The following is a 19764-nucleotide window of genomic DNA, read 5'->3' on the forward strand; positions in this document are numbered from 1 at the left end:
TTGTTAGCCCTAAAACTTCTTGCAGACTGTGAGCATAGCGGCAAATCCATTTACAGGAAACGTCGTTAAATCAGATATTTGCTCAATGACCAGACTGCTTATGAAGATTTCACTGCCACACAATACACAGATGCCTGTCAATTCAAGAAACAGCGACTGTTGTTCCCAGACAATGGCGAGTTATTGGAAATCTTTCTGGCTGCAGTCTACATCGCGCCGAGGAACCTAGTCTACACTGTTTAGAATTCAAGATGTACTTTACACATGGTCATACAACTGAAAAATAGGTTGGCAAATTATTTAGTTTATATTTAAGGTAAAAGTTATCGAACACGTCAACCTTCAAAGTCTTTGTTTTCTGGTCATCATTACCCATTCGATTATCGATATTCATCAAATCGATATGATTGGGCACGACTGATAGGGTTGAAATCCGCAGATTTAGACTCGACACAATAAAAACGGTCTTTAGTCAATCTGTTAACGTGTACAAGCGCGACACCACGTGGTTCAGGCATTTTAAATGGTTCCGTACACAGGCGACAGACAGACATGACGCTCGATTCCCATTGCTCTCCATGAATTCAATCTGGGGTGCAAACATCACGATTAAAAACAACACATTGACCTTCTCAAATGTCTAAATATCCTTTATTTAATATTCCTATAAAGGAGTGAGTAGAAAAGATGGAAGGAATATAACTTTAGGTAAATTGGTAGGATGTCCCAGGAGACTAAACTGTAGGTGAGATTGCTGATGCTAAATTTCTGGTTATGTTCTTTACAAGGCTCTAGCTGAGAAAGTGGTGCAATGGTAATTTGGCATGCATCACATATGACATTTGACACAAACAGTGCCTTCAGAAAGTATTTACACTCCTTGAATTTTTATAAACATTTTAATTCCAATGTGTAACAACAAAATGTAATTTTCTTTCCCCCCCAATGATCTACACAAAATACTCAGAAAAATTCTAACATTTTTTAAAGATGAATGAAAAATAAAACACTAATATGTTGATTAGATAAGTATTCAATACATGTAAGAATCACCTTTGGCAGTGATTACAGCTGTGGGTGTTTTTGGGTAAGTCTCTAAGAGCTTTGTACACCTGGATTGTACAATATTTTCCCATTCTTCTTTTTAAAAACTTGCCAAGTTCTGTCAAGTTGGTTGTTGATCTTTGCTAGACAGCCATTTTCAAGTCTTGCCATAGATTTTCCAGCCAATTCAAGTCAAATCTGTAACTAGGCCACTCAGGAACATTCAATGTCGTCTTGGTAAGCAACTCCAGTGTATATTTGGCCTTGAGTTTTTGGTTATTGTCCTGCTGAAAGGTGAATTTGTCTCCCAGTGTCTGTTGGAAAGCGGATTGAACCAGGTTTTCCTCTAGGATTCTGCCTGCATGTGCTCAGCTTTATTCAGTTTATTTTTATCCTAAAAAACTCACGAGTCATTGCTGACAACGAGCATATCTATAACATGATGCTTGAAAATTTGAAGAGTAGGACTCCGTGTTGTTTGGTGTTGGATTTGCCCCAAACATAATGCTTTGTATTCAGGATAAAAAGTGACATTTTTTTGCAGTATTCCTTTAGTGCCCTGAGCAGTTTCCTTCCTCTCCAGCAACTGAGTTAGGAAGAACGCCCATATCTTTGTAGTGACTGGGTATATTGATACACCATCAAAAGCATAATGATTAACTTCACCATTCTCAAAGGGATATTCAGTGTCTGCTTTTTATTTTTATTTTTTACCCATTTGCCAATAAGTGCCCTTTTTTGTGAGACTTTGGAAAATCTCCCTGGTCTTTGTGGTTGAATCTGTGCTTGAAATTCACTAATTGACCGAGGGAGCTTGCAGATAAATTAATTGTATGTGTGGGGTACAGAGATGGGGTAATCTTTCAAAAATCATGTTAACCACTATTATTGCACACAGAGTAAGTCAATGAAACTTATGTGACTTGTTAAGCACATTTTTACTCCTGAACACATTTAGCCTTGCCCTAACAAAGGGGTTGAATACTTATTGACTCAAGACATTTAAGCTTTTAAGTTGTAAATAATTTGTAAACATTTCTCAAAACAAAATTCCACCTTGACATTGTGGAATATGAATGTGTAGATCAGTATCACAAAATCTAAATTGAATCAACTTTAAATTCAGGCTGTTACACAACAAAATGTGGAAAAATTGTCAAGGGGTGTGAATACTTACTGAAGGCAACTGAGTTTACAAAACATTAAGAACACCTGTGTTTTCCATGACAGACTGACCAGGTGAATCCAGGTGAAAGCTATGATCCCTTATTGATGTCACTTGGTGAATGAGCAAGACAAAATGTTTAAGTGGCTTTGAACGGGCCATGGTAGTAGGTGCCAGGCGCACCAGTTTGTGTCAAGAACTGTAACGCTGCTGGGTTTTTCATGCTCAACAGATACCCGTGTGTATCAAGAATGGTGCACCGCCCAAAGAACAATCAGCTTGAAACAACTGTGGAAAGCATTGGCGTCAACATGGGCCAGCATCCCTGTAGAACACTTTGGACACCTTATAGAGTCCAGGCCCCGATGAATTGAGACTGTTCTGAGGGCCAAAAAGGGGGGGTGCAACTCAATATTAGGAATGCGTTCTACAAACACACCAGGTGAGGAAGGTAGGTAACACTTGTTCACATGAAGGAGGTATGCATTAAGGCATGCATAACACCTTTTACATTGCAGTTTTATTCATACAACATTCATAATACATTTATTCAACATCATTCATAAAAGGTCTTCAAAATATAATTCCCTCTTCATTAGAGTACAAAAAAGTTCCGTAAATAAAATAATCTGGTAGGATTAAGCCATACGGTTTGCTGCTGTTACTAATTTTGTTGGGTCTCTCGCGTACCACAAGACTGTGTTAGCTTGCTGAGTTCAAGGGTAGGGTGAGGCATTCGTTTGTGGATCTAATATAAGGCTTCAGGTCTCAGCTAAATTTGCTTAGCACACATTACAACGGCAAACAATTTGCTCGGGTGGCATCCAGACCTGGGATCAAATATGATTTGAAATCTTTCAACGACTGGGAGCTTTTCAATGAGCCTGCCTGAAGTGCCAGAGGGTCAGGTGGTGTTTGCACTTTAGTGACTATTCCATTGCGCCAGGCAAGCTCAATCACAAGCACAGCTAGCTTATGTATTTGAAAGATACCATACCCAGGGCTGGTGCCATCCCCTACTGCCATGTTGGCCTTCAGCACGGCTTTTACCCTCTTAACTGTTATAAGGGTAATGTCTTTAAGGGATACTTCAGGATTTTGGCAATGAAGCCCCTTTATCTACATCTCCAGAGTCAGATGAACTCGTGGATACCATTTTCATGTCTGCGTGCAGTTTGAAGGAAGTTGCTAACTAATGTTAGTGCATTGACTGGAAGTCTATGGTAACTGCGGGCATTCTGGTATATACCATAGTCTTTCAGTCATTGCGCTAACGCTAGTTAGCGACTTCCTTAAAACTGCACCCAAGAGACATAAAAATGGTATCAATGAGTTCATCGGATTCTGGGGAAGTAGATAAAGGGCATTATTGACAAAATCCCGAAGTACCCCTTTAAGGCTGACCATGTGCTGCTCCTAACTGGTTATGTGAAGTGTGTCAGGAGGTTGGGTACTGTGACACTAAGAATACACATTTCAGTTGTTAAATGGATGAATAACGTTTTATTTGAGGGGACTTATGAGTTATGTTGAATTCATGTGTTATGAATGATACTTAATACTGTAACAATCAAAGGTGGTTGATATAGGTGCTATGTATACCCCCTTTATATAAAGTGTTTAACCGAAATGTAACATAAAATAAATGATGACTTTCAGAGGCTGATCACTAATACTAAAATGAGGTATCAAATCCTCTTGAATAAAGTGCGGTAGGCATATTAACCTGAATCAACGCTAATAAAAAGGTATACAGTGGGGCAAAAAAGTATTTAGTCAGCCACCAATTGTGCAAGTTCTCCCACTTAAAAAGATGAGAGGCCTGTAATTTTCATCATAGGTACACTTCAACTATGACAGACAAAATGAGAAAAAAAAAATCAAGAAAATCACATTGTAGGATTTTAAAATTAATTTATTTGCAAATTATGGTGGAAAATAAGTATTTGGTCAATAACAAAAGTTTATCTCAATACTTTGTTATATACACTTTGTTGGCAATGACAGAGGTCAAATGTTTTCTGTAAGTCTTCACAAGGTTTTCACACACTGTTGCTGGTATTTTGACCCATTCCTCCATGCAGATCTCCTCTAGAGCAGTGATGTTTTGGGGCTGTTGCTGGGCAACACGGACTTCAACTCCCTCCAAAGATTTTCTATGGGGTTGAGATCTGGAGACTGACTAGGCCACTCTAGGACCTTGAAATGCTTCTTACGAAGCCACTCCTTCGTTGCCCGGGCGGTGTGTTTGGGATCATTGTCATGCAGAAAGACCCAGCCACGTTTCATCTTCAATGCCCTTGCTGATGGAAGGAGGTTTTCACTCAAAATTTCACGATACATGGCCCCATTCATTCTTTCCTTTACACGGATCAGTCGTCCTGGTCCCTTTGCAGAAAAACAGCCCCAAGGCATGATGTTTCCACCCCCATGCTTCACAGTAGGTATGGTGATCTTTGGATGCAACTCAGCATTCTTTGTCCTCCAAACACGACGAGTTGAGTTTTTACCAAAAAGTTCTATTTTGGTTTCATCTGACCATATGACATTCTCCCAATCTTCTTCTGGATCATCCAAATGCTCTCTAGCAAACTTCAGACGGGCCTGGAAATGTACTGGCTTAAGCGGGGGGACACGTCTGGCACTGCAGGATTTGATTCCCTGGCGGCGTAGTGTGTTACTGATGGTAGGCTTTGTTACTTTGGTCCCAGCTCTCTGCAGGTCATTCACTAGGTCCCCCCGTGTGGTTCTGGGATTTTTGCTCACCATTCTTGTGATCATTTTGACCCCACGGGGTGAGCTCTTGCGTGGAGCCCCAGATCGAGGGAGATTATCAGTGGTCTTGTATGTCTTCCATTTCCTAATAATTGCTCCCACAGTTGATTTCTTCAAACCAAGCTGCTTACCTATTGCAGATTCAGTCTTCCCAGCCTGGTGCAGGCAGGTCTACAATTTTGTTTCTGGTGTCCTTTGACAGCTCTTTGGTCTTGGCCATAGTGGAGTTTGGAGTGTGACTGTTTGAGGTTGTGGACAGGTGTCTTTTATACTGATAACAAGTTCAAACAGGTGCCATTAATACAGGTAACGAGTGGAGGACAGATGAGCCTCTCAAAGAAGAAGTTACAGGTCTGTGAGAGCCAGAAATCTTGCTTGTTTGTAGGTGACCAAATACTTATTTTCCACCATAATTTGCAAATAAATTCATTAAAAATCCTACAATGTGATTTTCTGGATTTTTTCTCTCATTTTGTCTGTCATAGTTGAAGTGTACCTATGATGAAAATTACAGGCCTCATCTTTTTAAGTGGGAGAACTTGCACAATTGGTGGCTGACTAAATACTTTTTTGCTCCACTGTATATAGCCACATGATTCCCCTTTTCCACATTTGTTTTTAACGTTACAGCGTTATTCTAAAATGGATTCAATTAAATGTTTTCCTCATCAATACACACACAATACCCCGTGATGACAAAGTGAAAACAGGTTATACATTTTTGCAAATTTATAAAACATAAAAAAACAAATACCTTATTTACATTAAGTATTCAGACCCTTTGCTATGAGACTCGAAATTGAGCTCAGGTGCATCCTGTTTCCATTGATCCTCCTTGAGATGTTTTACAACTTGATTGGAGTCCACCTGTCCAAATTGTCTGTAAAGCTCAGAGACAGGGTTGTGTCGAGGAACAGATCTGCGGAAAGGTACCAAAACATTTCTGCAGCATTGAAGGTATCCAAGAACACAGTGGCCTCCATCATTCTTAAATGGAAGAAGTTTGGAACCACCTAGACTCTTCCTAGAACTTGCTACCTGGCCAAACTGAGCAATCGGGGGAGAAGGGCCTTGGTCAGGCAGGTGACCAAGAAACCTCTGTGGAGATGGGAGAACCTTCCAGAAGGACAACCATCTCTGCAGCACTCCACCAATCAGGCCTTTATGTTAGAGTGGCCAGAAAGAAGGCACTACTCAGCAAAAGACACATGACAGCCCACTTGGGAGTTTGCCAAAAGTCACCTAAAGGACTCTCAGACCATGAGAAACAAGATTCTCTTGTCTGATGAAAACAAGATTGAACTCTTTGGCCTGAGTGCCAAGCATCATGTCTGGAGGAAACCTGGCACCATCCCATGGTGGTGGTAGCATCATGCTGTGGGGATGTTTTTCAGTGGCGGGGACTGGGAGACTAGTCAGGACCGAGGGAAAGATGAACAGCGCAACATACAGAGAGATCCTTGATGAAAACCTGCTCCAGAGAGCTCAGGACCTCAGACTGGGGTGAAGGTTCACCTTCCAACAGGACCAAGACCCTAAGCACACAGCCAAGACAATGCAGGAGTGGCTTCGGGACAAGTTTCTGAATGTCCTTGAGTGGCCCAGCCAGAGCCCGGACTTCAACCTGATCAAACATCTCTGGAGAGACCTGAAAATAGCTGTGCAGCGACGCTCCCCAACAGAGCTTGAGAGGATCTGCAGAAAAAAAAGAGAAACTCCCCAAATACAGGGGTGCCAAGCTTGTAGCGTAATACCCAAGGCAACAAAGTACTGAGTAAAGGGTCTGAATACTTCTGTAAATGTGATATCAGCTTTCAATTTGTGATAAATTTGCTAACATTTCTAAAAACATGTTTTTGATTTGTCATTCTTGGGTATTGTGTGTAGATTGTTGTGGGGGGAAAAAACAATTACATTTATTTTACATTAAGGCTGTAACGTAACAAAATGTGGAAAAAGTCAAGGGGTCTGAATAATCTCCAAACACACTGTATTATGGTCAATGACACGCCGACATTGCTTCTCCTGATAGTTATATATTTCTTAATTCCATAATTTTACTTTTAGATGTGTGTATTGTTTGATATTACTGCACTGTTGGAGCTAGGAACACAAACACTTTGCTACACCCGGAATAACATCTGCTAAATGTGTATATATGTGACCGATCAAATTTGATTTGAAGTGTAATGCTGTACATCTTATACTGAGCAGAAAGTAAGAGCAAACGAAGACTAAAATAAAAATGGGGGATGGGGGGGGGGTAAAGAGTAAATGCTCCTTAAGTCTCCAAAAAGAGGTAGGGCCACTGCAAGGTTTCTGAAGTCTGAACACTGTTGCAACACGACTAGGAATTTCACTTCCTTCTCTCGAGTCACCTACATTATGTGTTGTTGTTGATATTGTGAGGTGGAAACTTGGGAGGGACAAAGTGGCACGTCTCCTCTAGAGCGTTGACCTTGGGTCTCTGGCAGATACAAAAGTTGCAGAGTGAAAGCATTCCACAGAGCAGGTAAATAAAGCACGCTAATCCCTGCGTGGGCCTCATGTCTGACTGCTGCCTGCTGCAGTTTGAACAACAGTTTCAACAATCGGTGACATTTGCAAACATGAGCAATCGTTCCGGCATTTCTGAAAACACAACTTGGTTTCATAGGGGTTATGTTGCCGCAATGGCAGATTGAATTATGGCTGCTTGAAAATGGATGTTTCCATTAAAGGTGTTAGTGGAAACCGTTTTGATGGGTTGCATCTAATGTTTCCACCAACCGCTAGGTGTCTCTGCAACACTGTAGATGCTTGGTAGTAACTTGGAAAAAGCTAGAGCCTCAAAAGAGCACATGACCACAATCTTCAAAAGAAGTGGTAATAACATAGACATATGTTTATAAGCATAACTTTAGCATATTTCTTATCTGCTTCTAGTAAGCTCTATATACTATTACTATTATGATTATCTTCATCACTCTAGACACCCCACAGTCTTCAATCTGAAAGTTATTTCAAGAAAAACAAAAGACAAAATACATTTAAAAGTGTTTATTTAAGTAAGAACCACTTAACTATTCAACCATGTACATTGTAGCTTGTATATTTTGTAAAAATCATTTAACTGTTCAACGTGTTGCGTCAATATTCAGTGTACAAACGCATCACAGGCAAACATTTCACGGACAAACACTGAAGTTCTTAAACAACAACATTGCATCACAAACTTTGGGGTTGTACAATCTTGACGGCTCAACATGTCTTCCAACACAAATGTGAAACATACATTTTGGTATTTTTTTCAACGATTCAAGTCCGTTTTTTTCAGTGCTTGACAATAGCACACCGCACAAGAAAATCAGTGTAGTACCTTTTCCACGATCCAACCAAACATTTGAATGCCGAGCATAGCTGGCATGAGTTGGGTGGAGTGGAAGCGAGTGGCTTTAAGTGTGTCTGATCTGTGACCCCCGGGTGTCGTCACAGAGATGTTAACCTCCATCCATTGGGCTAACAAACAAAGGTAATCCAGGCAAGGCCCCTGCTTGATACAGAGGGTTAAGAGCAGCAACAACCACCACAATAACAACACACCTCAACTGAGTCAACGCCAACCTTGGAGGTGGGGTGGGGGGGTTACAGGAAGAGGTTGAAATTACGGAGAAGTCTGGCCACGAGTGTTTGAGGTCCAAAAAAATGCTGCAAAATTGACAGAATTATCAAGATGAGGAAAATTGTGTCAATTGTGTTCTCACAGGACCTGCAAATCAAACAAATAGTGTTAGCATTGACGCAAGGTGTCAGTGGGCGGGATCCAACCTATAACGGAGAGAAGGAGTGGTTACTCAGCCGTGGTTCTGCAAAACACAAAGCGCTTTCTGGATCCCATCCAAAACACCTGAGAAGAATAACAAAATGTTAGTCGTTCCGAGATCTTTTAAACTTCAGATTGAACTTCGTCCCCAACTGTCTTGTTTTGGCCGTGGTAACATTGTAAAGCAGCATAGCAGTTCACTGGATGTTCCAGGGCGAAAACCATCGACATTTTAAAAATAAAAAATAACCAATAGCAAAAACAATAAGACAATATGAGCAGATCAGTCAATCACTAAGACACATCTCGTTTAAAATCTAAATTAGTGCAGCTTTAAAAATAAAAAAAAATCGTCAACATTAAAACCGCTAAAGAGGAGTGCTCCAAACCTGATGACATAAAAATCATTACGTTCACCATAAAGTTCATGCAAGTACATTGGCAATAAAAACCTTAGAAAGAAGGTACAAATAGGTCCAATATGAACCTGTTCTCCGTTACCAGACATAACTTATGTCGTATACTAATGTGACTTAAATGGCATAGCCGATACTTTTTAATTTTTAAAAAAAATCCATAGGATTCAGAATTAAAATTCAATACAGTTAGAAAAAGCAAACAAAAGGAACAAAACAAAACTAGGTCAGTTGAGTCAACGTGAAACCACGAAAGGGGAACAGCGACAAAACAAAACCACTTAAAAATTGTACTCAGCATCGTGTACCCATCTACGTCTTGCAGAAAACCACAAGATCTGGACTTACAGTTAATACTATCGGCATTTAAAATACGTTGTAAATTATCAGTGCTGAGTGTTGGAGGGAAGAGGGTAATTCAATATATACTATGAATAAGTATACTCAAATAATTGACTACAATAGATTTCTTGCCACAAATAATGGCATATTATTGTACCAAATTGGTATGTAATGGAAATATGTAGCCTACTTTAAAAAGTACCTCATCTTACTGATACACCTAGATCCCAAGGTTCATTGCGCAACGGGCAATTGTTAAAGGATTTGGTAAAACACAGCACAGGGAGGGGAGTCAACGCATGAAACAATACCAGGGGGATAAAAACTAAACAATACCTTGAGAAAAATATTAGATCACAATGAATGACAGCTTGCATCAGAACTGAGCTTCAATCGTAAAGCACAAGACACATAGACATTAGACACACAGACAAAGTTGTGGGATGGAGAAGTTAAATCGGCTTCACATACCCATATCTTCATGGTATATATATAGGCCATATTTTATTTATTTCCCCTTAAAAAAAAGTCTTCAAATATCTACGAACAGAAACGGGGTCCAGGATCTCTTCAGTTTTGGTTCAACACACAAACGAAACACTAGTAGAATAATTCAAGTCTGGACACATCAGGTTTTTTTTTTATATAGATATATATAAAAAGTGAACTTGATACAACAAAGCACATAACGAGAACTCAAAACAGCGATAAACATTCGGTGAAAGTTCTACTTGTTTGGTGTTATGTACATTACTAATACACTGATAATGGTTGCCCCCACACCTTTCCGAAGCAGAAAATGTATTGCTCTGAACGACTTGAACGAAAACATACAAAATAACGCAATTACACTGCGACTGTTCTATTCTCATTTCTTATTACTCGAGGTTTGCCACTTTCGGAAGCAAGGAAATGTCAACAATATTTTCTAAATAAAAACTTCACTACACCTCCAGCAACACTGGAGTATGTATACGTTGTCTTCAGAAGTAAATTGGACTTTGTTGCACCAGATACCAGGTTTCCGTAAACCTGAAATGGATCAATACCAAATCAAATTAACTACTGAAGGAAGGGAACATCCTCATGACATCAAAAGACCTGTGTGTGTGTGTGCGTTATGTATGCATGCATGTACGTGTTCATTAATCTAGATAATCACTCAGCATAGAAAGAGTTTGTAAATCAATTTTGTTCTGGAAAGTAAAAAAAAAAAAAACTCAAACGTCCTCTTTCCTTTTGCGGCTTGGTGTTCTTATCAGAATGCTAAACTACAATGAGATTGTCAAGACTGCTACGACATTTTTAATTCTGGCCAAACACAAAAACAACAAACCAGTATCCTTGTTTTACCATTAAATCAAAAGTGAAGTTTACTATAAGATTAAAGCTCTATATGAATATCAGCTAGTCAGAAAGTCATGCAAACCAGACCAAACCAGGCTTCCAACTGTTCCTAAATGAGCCATATCAATAGTTTTCAGAATATAAATTGGCCAACAACATTCATTGTATCAGTGATCCAACACAGATAAATATGAATTTATAGCAACTCAAACAAATCTGCTACAATGTCAAAAATGTACCCTGCAAAAATCAGGAAGCTTCATAAGGTCTTTATTTTTCCAATCAATCTGTGAAAGATATTGTTGACATAGTTTTATAGCCTACCGGCCATACTCAGCATTTCAATCATTATCCCAAAGGACCATTATCCCAATCAAAAATCTTTAAAACAGAACTTGTAACGATAATTTATTCTGGAGCACACCCACTAAACCTGACATGTACCAATGAAATCAGAATACGCTAAAAAAAAATAGATATACAAAACTAATGTTGAGTGCATCAGAAAAGTAAAATAATGTCTAAAACCCATTTCGAGATCGCACCAATGTAGGCGGGCCTATTCGTGTTTAACCAATTAAAAGACTAAATAAAAATCTCAATGATCAAGTAACGTTACCGGCCAAAATGGACTCTTTCAGAGTGAGAAGGAAAATGAAACCAGTCTTTACCAGTGAACGTCATTTAACTTTAAAGTGCAGAAGAAAACCTAACGTATAGACACTATTATCCACGTTATCCAGTCTTCATGTTAGGAACAAGATCTTACTACATTTTGTATGGCCAGTCAATCTAGATTCTATTCGAACAACCTTGGAACCATTACCTGGTGCATGTGTACGTTTGAATCATCCCCATCATCATACCCTCAAACTGCATTTGACCAGAATTTCTATTAATGGCTTTAACATGTTCCTACATGTTCTCCACTAGGCAGTGCCATTTACCCAGAAACTAAACGCCGCTTGAGGAAGGGGTCTACCCAAAAAGCCACCCCATAGTGTACACAATCATTATCAAATGCTGCCATCTATAGGAGGAAAATGGCACTGCCAGAAGGAAAATGATGTAGTGGCAAGCCTCGCTCCTCTTCTACACCTGCTTTGTTCAAGTAGCTTTCCTCGAATCCAAAACACCTGTTCAGAAAATGAGCAAAATCTTGAGGTACAGCATAAAACAATAGCCTATACACAGGCAGATCTCCAAAACTCTTCTCTCAAACTGTTGATATCGATGGTGTTCACAACTGAGCCGAGGATGGGAGCAACCATTATCCAGTGTCAACCACTACCTCTTGTTGTCGTTAGTGCCCGATGCACAAACCTTTTACTCAAACCTTTTCTCATATCTCACATTTCTTCTGTCACAGTTTGAACGTCACCAGCTCGGCGACCATGAACATATTGTCACATGAAACTGGCATTGAACCTCCCCCCCTTGACAGCAATTCAACTATGAGAAAAAGAAACATGCTGCTTTGTGCTGAGGATTTCCACAGTAGACAGTCTGCAGGCGAGGCGGTTGGGGGTGCTTGTTGTGAGGAGGATGAGGGTACGGTGTAGGTTAGTGTTCCATAGGGACGTGGTTACACCGAGCTGAAGGAGCTGTACACGGGGGCCTCATGGTTGAATAAGCATCTGACTCGACGTCCCCGCACCGGGCGCTCGCCGCCTCCCTCTACCGCTCGCTTCAGCCGTCAATCAGTGACACGTCAATGTGCGACAAATCTATCATATGCCTGTATGGTTACAAAAGGAGGATGTCTCGTTGAGTAAGCTTTCTAATTTGGCGTTAGGTGTAGGCCCTATTTTTAGAGAGATGACCTCATTAGGATTTGTGGGTTTTAAAAAAGGGAGAGTGAAACAAAGTGGTTTATTTACCTGTTGAAGCTGACTTGGAAACTCAGGGCATGTTGGGGATTGTGAAATTTGGCAATAGCTTTCCTCTGATGGGGCAGCATTTTGAACATCTGCAGCCAAATAAGCAGAAGAAGGGAAGAGCATGCGTTTAGAACAGGGCAGCTGCTGCTACTCTCATCTCAAGCTTCTCTCATCCATATTGGGCCCTGGTTGAAAGTAGCACACTATATGTGGAGAAAAGGGTGTCGTTTGGGACATGGGGGGGGGGGGCATACCTGGATGGGGCCGATGGAGTTGAGCAGGTTTTGGAGCTGCGTATCCGTGGTGGATGTAGACAGGCCGTCTATGGACACAGTGCAGGCCTGGCTGTCCCCTGTCCCCGCCCCTCGCTGATTCTGTCTGGTGGGCATCAGGCGCCCACACCCCAGCTGACCCGCTCCTCCTGCCACCGCTGCCCCTCTGGCTCTGCCACGCCCACACCCCAGCTGACCCGCTCCTCCGGCCCCCGCTGCTCCTCTGGCTCTGCCACGCCCAGGGACAACCACCTGTACCAGGCAGGGAGGAAAGCAAAGGGGGGGACTGCTTGAACCTCTTATGCAAGCATGTTGATGTTTTAATTCCGTATCCAGCCGAGTGGAGACGAGATGTCTGACACATCTACCAGGGTCTACTGTTTTTCAGCATGAGTGAAACTTCAACAACCGGATGGTTTTCCACCCTTCTATTTCCCCAAACACCTCCAGGCTGCCGAGCTGCTTTTTCTCGATTGACTCATCATATTTCTACATACGGCGTCAACGTCAAGCCATGACGACTGCTGCTGCCTGCGCGCATCTGCTGCATCGAGGGCGAGACCCCAGAGTACAGAGAAGAGAACCAGCCAGGCATCATGGTGGCTGACTTCCCCCCGGTCAGCGTCGCCGAGCTGAGGGTGTCTGCCGAGACGGCGGGCTACTGACAGTCGTGTAGAGATGCCAGGAGACGCTGTGTAGCATCTGTGTCACGCCGACTCTCAGCTTGTCAACATTACAATACCTGGCATACTAGCCTGGCACATTACTAGAGCTACTCCAAAATTGTAAACCTACTAAATGGCAGGGGAATGCCAGAGGTATAAAAAACACAGTGAGAATAGCCATGTGCTCAGAGGATTTCTTACATTTATATTTAAGATGAAAGACCTAGGTACCGCTCCTATCCCAAAACACAACACCCGACCTTAACAAATATGACAGTATTAGACAATTTTGTATAATTTCATCAGAGGAAACGCATGTTCTGTCCAAAATGGCACCCCATATGGCTCTGGTCAAAAGTAATGCACTATGTAGGGAATAGGGTGCCATTTGGGAAATGTTAAATTTTTTATGTATTTTGTGTAGTGGTGGAAATGGGGCTAAGTGTGAGGAGGGAGAACAACCTACCCTGTTGCCCAGGCCCCCTCTGTCCCCCTGTGTGACCAGGCCCTGTATGGGCTGTCCTCCGGGGGGGTTGGCCAAGGTTATCTTCCTCACTGGGCCCTGGCGGAGATGGGGGGCTGGCCTGGTGGCCTGCTGCTGGATGGGGGCGCTGATACCACTCACATCTGCTCCCTGGAGATCACACAGCACAGGGAAAAATAAATAGATTGCAGGGCTGTGTCCCAAATTGCACCCTATTCCCTATATACAGTGCGTTCATAAATTATTCATACCCCTTGCCTTTTTCCGCATTTTGTTGTTACAGCCTGAATTTAGAATGGATTCAATTGACATTTGTCACTGGCCTACACCCAATACCTCATAATGTCAAAGTGGAACTATGTTTTTGACATTTTTACAAATTAATAAAGAATTAAAAGCCAAAATGTATTGAGTTAGTAAGTATTCAACGACTTTGTTATGGCAAGCCTAAATAAGTTCAGGTGTAAAAATGTGCTTAACAAGTCACATAAGTTGCATGGACTCACTGTGTGCAATAATAGTGTATCAACAAAAAATATATTAAAGAATTATTGGATGAAACATTGAATTTGGCACTACTGCTATTACCCAACCGAAACGCATTGAATAACAGATTCAATACATGGAGTAACATATGGTCCCAAATAATATCAAAAAGAAGTTTGTTCTGAAGTGTCTGTCAGTATCCTAGGACATCTACTTTGTACAGTTGTGGCCCAAATTTTTGAGAATGACACAAATATACATTTTCACAAAGTCTGCTGCCTCAGTTGGTATTATGTCAATTTGCATATACTCCAGAATGTTATGAAGAGTGATCAGATGAATTACAATTAATTGCAAAGTTCCTCTTTGCCATGCAAAGGAACTGAATTCCCCAAAAACATTTCCACTTCATTTCAGCCCTGCCACAAAAGGACCAGTGATTCTCTCGTTAACACAGGTGTGAGTGTTGACGAGGACAAGGCTGGAGATCACTCTGTCATGCTAATTGAGTTTGAATAACAGACTGGAAGCTTCAAAAGGAGGGTGGTAATTGAAATCATTGTTCTTCCTCTGTCAACCATGGTTACCTGCAAGGAAACACGTGCCATCATCATTGCTTTGCACAAAAAGGGCTTCACAGGCAAGGATATTGCTGCCAGTAAGATTGTACCTAAATCAACCATTTACCAGATCATCAAGAACTTCAAGGAGAGTGGTTCAATTGTGGAGAAGTGAAGAAGGCTTCAGGGCGCCCAAGAAAGTCCAGCAAGTGCCAGGACCGTCTCCTAAAGTTGATTCAGCTGCGGGATCGGGGCACCACCAATACAGAGCGTGCTCAGGAATGGCAGCAGGCAGGTGTGAGTGCATCTGCATGCACAGTGAGGCAAAGAATTTTGGAGGATGGCCTGGTGTCAAGAAGGGCAGCAAAGAAGACATCAGGGACAGACTGATATTCTGACTGATATTCTGCAAAAGGTACAGGGATTGGACTGCTGAGGACTGGGGTAAAGTCATTTTCTCTGATGAATCCCCTTTCTGATTGTTTGGGGCATCCAGAAAAAAGCTTGTCCGGAGAAGACAAGGTGAGCGCTACCATCAGTCCTGTGTCATGCCAACAGTAAAGCATCCTGAGACCATTCATGTGTGGGGTTGCTTCTCAGCCAAGGGAGTGGGCTCACTCACCATTTTGCCTAAGAACACAGCCATGAATAAAGAATGGTACCAACACATCCTCCGAGAGCAACTTCTCCCAACCACCCAGGAACAGTTTGGTGATGAACAATGCCTTTTCTAGCATGATGGAGCACCTTGCCATTAAGGCAAAAGTGATAACTCAGTGGCCCGGGGAACAAAACATTGATATTTTGGGTCCATGGCCAGGAAACTCCCCAGACCTTAATCCCATTGAGAACTTGTGGTCAATCCTCAAGAGGCGGGTGGACAAACAAAACCCTACATATTCTGACAAACTCCAAGCATTGATTATGCAAGAATGGCCTGCCATCAGTCAGGATGTGGCCCAGAAGTTAACTGACAGCATGCCAGGGCGGATTGCAGAGGTCTTGAAAAAGAAGGGTCAACACTGCAAATATTGATACTTTGCATCAACTTAATGTAATTGTCAATAAAAGCCTTTGACACTTATGAAATGCTTGTAATTATACTTCAATATTCCATAGTAACATCTTACAAAAATATATAAAGACACTGAAGCAGCAACCGTTGTGAAAATTAATATTTGTGTCATTCTCAAAACTTTTGGCCAAGACTGTATACAACACAAGTCATTTTTTTCAACAATAGTTTACAGACAGATTATTTCACTCATAATTCACTGCATCACAATTCCAGTGGGTCAGAAGTTTACATACACTAAGTTGACTGTGCCTTGAAACAGCTTGGAAAACTCCAGAAAATAATGTCATGGCCTTTTAGAAGCTTCTGATAGGCTAATTGACATCATTTGAGTCAATTGGAGGTGTACCTGTTGATATATTTCAAGGCCTACCTTCAAACTCAGTGCCTCTTTACTTGACATCATTAGAAAATCAAAAGAAATCAGCCAAGACCTCAGAAAATAAATTGGAGACCTCCGCAAGTCTGGTTCATCCTTGGGAGCAATTTCCAAACGCCTGAAGGTACTACGTTCATCTGTACAAACAATAGTACGCAAGTATAAACACCATGGGACCACTCAGCCGTCATACCGCTCAGGAAGGAGACGCGTTCCGTCTCCTAAAGATGAACGTACTTTGGTGCGAAAAGTGCAAATCAATCACAGAACAACAGCAAAGGACCCTGTGAAGATGCCGGAGGAAACAGTTACAAAAGTATCTATATCCACTGTAAAAACGAGTCCTATATCAACATAACCTGAAAGGCAGCTCAGCAAGGAAGAAGCCACTGCTCCAAAACCGACATAAAAAAGCCAGACTACGGTTTGCAACTGCACATGGGTACAAAGATTGTACTTTTTGGAAAAATGTCCTCTGGTCTGATGAAACAAAAACAGAACTGTTTGGCCATAATGACCATCGTTATGTTTGGAGGAAAAAGGGAGAGGCTTGCAAGCCGAAGAACACCATCCCAACCGTCAAGCACATTGGTAGCAGCATCATGTTGTGGAGGTGCTTTGCTGCAGGATGGACTGGTGCACTTCACAAAATAGATGGCTTCATGAGGTAGGAAAATGATGTGGATATATTGAAGCAACATCTAAAGACATCAGTCAGGAAGTTAAAGCTTGGCCGCAAATGGGTCTTCCAAATGGACAATGACCCCAAGCATACTTCCAAAGACAAAATGTGACAAAATGGCTTCAGGACAACAAAGTCGAGGTATTGGAGTGGACATCAAAGCCCTGACCTCATCCTATAGAAAATATGTGGGTAGAATTGAAAAAGCGTGTGCGAGCAGGGAGGCCTACAAACCTGACTCATATACACCAGCTCTGTCAGGAGGAAGGGGCCAAAATTCACCCAACTTATTGTGGGAAGCTTGTGGAAGGCTACCTGAAACATTTGACCCAAGTTAAACAATTTAAAGGCAATGCTACCAAATACTAATTTAGTGTATGTAAACTTCTGACCCACTGGGAATGTGATGAAAGAAATAAAAGCTGAAATAAATAATTCTCTCTAGTATTATTCTGACATTTCACATTCTTAAAATAAAGTGGTGATCCTAACTGACATAAAACGGGGAATATTTACTAGGATTAAATGTCAGGAATTGTGAAACACTGAGTTTAAATGTATTTGGCTAAATTGTATGTAAACTTCCGACTTCAACTGTATATCTGAGAGATCAAAGAAATAATTTATTTATCCCTTTATTTTAGACACTAAACTCCATATATACTTCCATTCATTTTTTAAATGAGTACCAGGGACCTTATGATAAATCTTAGGAGTGGTCATAATAGTTTGCAGGCCAAACCGTTACAGATGTTTTTGTAAGAAGAACGATTTTCGGGATGTCTCATGGTCTGACAAACACCGCTCTAGCTCTGCCACCTTTCACCGCAGATGTGGAAATGCAATATCGGCGGATGCGGTGGATTGAAATGCGGTGGATTGAAAAATCAGTTATCTTTGGCTTAAACAGACGGATTTTGATAATAATGTTTTGTTATCATGTTAGATTTCTGTAGGGGCGCGGAAATTGCAGGCCAAGGGTCAACATGATTTTTTTGTGACTACCTCATCTCTGTAGACCAGGGAGGTTTTGCTATGGTTGGCTAAGAAGGGCACCTATTGGTAGATGGGCAAAATACAGACATTGAATATCTCTTTGAGCATGATGAAGTTATTTATTACACTTTGGATAGTGTATCAATACACCATGTCACTACAAAGATACAGCCGTCCTTCCTAACAGAGTTGCCGGAGAGAAAGGAAACCACTTAGGGATTTAACCATGATGCCAATGGTGACTTTAAAACAGTTACAGAGTTTAATGGCTGTGATAGAAGGAAACTGAGGATGGATCAACAACATTGTAGTTACTCTATAATACTGACAGTGTGAAAAGAAAGAAGTCTGTACATAATAAAACATGTTCCAAAACATGCATCCTGTTTGCAACAAAAGTAATACTGTGGTAAAGCTTTGTCCTGAAAACAAAGTGTTATGTTTGGGACAAATCCAATAAAAGTCCAGAGTATCACTCTCCATATTTTCAAGCATATGGGTGGCTGCATCATGTTATGGTTATGCTTGTAATCTTTAAGGACTGGAAAGTTTTTCAGGATGAAAAAAAAAGAGTTAAGCATAGGCAAAATCCTAGAGGAAAACCTGGTTCAGTCTGCTTTCCACCAGACACTGGGAGACGAATTTACCTTTCAGCAGGACAATAACCTAAAACACAAGGCCACACTTACACTGGAGTTGCATACCAAGAAGATAGTGAAAGTTCCTGAGTGGCTTTGACTTAAATCTACTTGAAAATCTATGGCAAGACCTGAAAATGGTTGTCTAGCAATGATCAACAACAAATGAGAGAGCTTGAAGAATTTTGAAAATAATAATGGGCAAATGTTGCACAATCCAAGTGTGGAAAGCTCTTAGAGACTCACTTATAGAGACTCACAGCTGTTATCGCTGCCAAAGGTGCTTCTATAAAGCATAGACTTGGGGGTGTGAATACTTCAGTAAATTATATAAATCTGTATTCCAATATCAATACATTTTCTAAAATGTAATGTTTTTACTTTGTCATTATGGGGTATTGTGTGTAGATGGGTGAACAACAATTATATATCATCCATTTTGAATTCAGGCTGAAACACAACAAAATGTGGAATAAGTCAAGTGGTATGAATACTTTGTGAAGGCACTGCACTCCTTTTGACTGTAGTGCACTACCCATAGGGGGCTCTGGTCAGAAGTTGTACACTTTGTAGGGAATAGGTTGCCATTTCGGACATATACCCTCTGATCGATTGCCTTTCCACACATTTCTTGGTTTTAACACACAGTTATACAGTGTATTGTCCGACTGGAGTCCTAAGTCCTTGAAATCAACACAAGTGCCCGGCGATGCAGAGAACACAGACTGATCACGGATTCCAGAATGGTTGAAAAAG

At 41.1% G+C, this 19764-nt stretch overlaps 1 protein-coding gene across 5 annotated transcripts in view; it reads right to left on the bottom strand.

The window, feature by feature from the left end:
* Positions 1-8008: 8008 nt before the first annotated feature.
* The window catches only part of LOC115105142 (RNA-binding protein 33-like), a 46343-nt gene continuing 34587 nt past the window's right edge, over positions 8009-19764 (bottom strand). For all 5 annotated transcript variants that reach the window (XM_029626790.2, XM_029626794.2, XM_029626791.2 and 2 more), the window contains exons 16-19: positions 14175-14342; positions 13026-13295; positions 12772-12860; positions 8009-12629 (exon numbers count right to left, since the gene is read on the bottom strand). In XM_029626790.2, the coding sequence (XP_029482650.2) occupies positions 12581-12629; positions 12772-12860; positions 13026-13295; positions 14175-14342 (576 nt within the window). In that variant the 3' untranslated portion in view covers positions 8009-12580. The remainder of the gene's footprint in view (positions 12630-12771; positions 12861-13025; positions 13296-14174; positions 14343-19764) is intronic.

Source organism: Oncorhynchus nerka, linkage group LG22, assembly GCF_034236695.1.
Source record: "Oncorhynchus nerka isolate Pitt River linkage group LG22, Oner_Uvic_2.0, whole genome shotgun sequence".
Taxonomy (NCBI): domain Eukaryota; kingdom Metazoa; phylum Chordata; class Actinopteri; order Salmoniformes; family Salmonidae; genus Oncorhynchus; species Oncorhynchus nerka.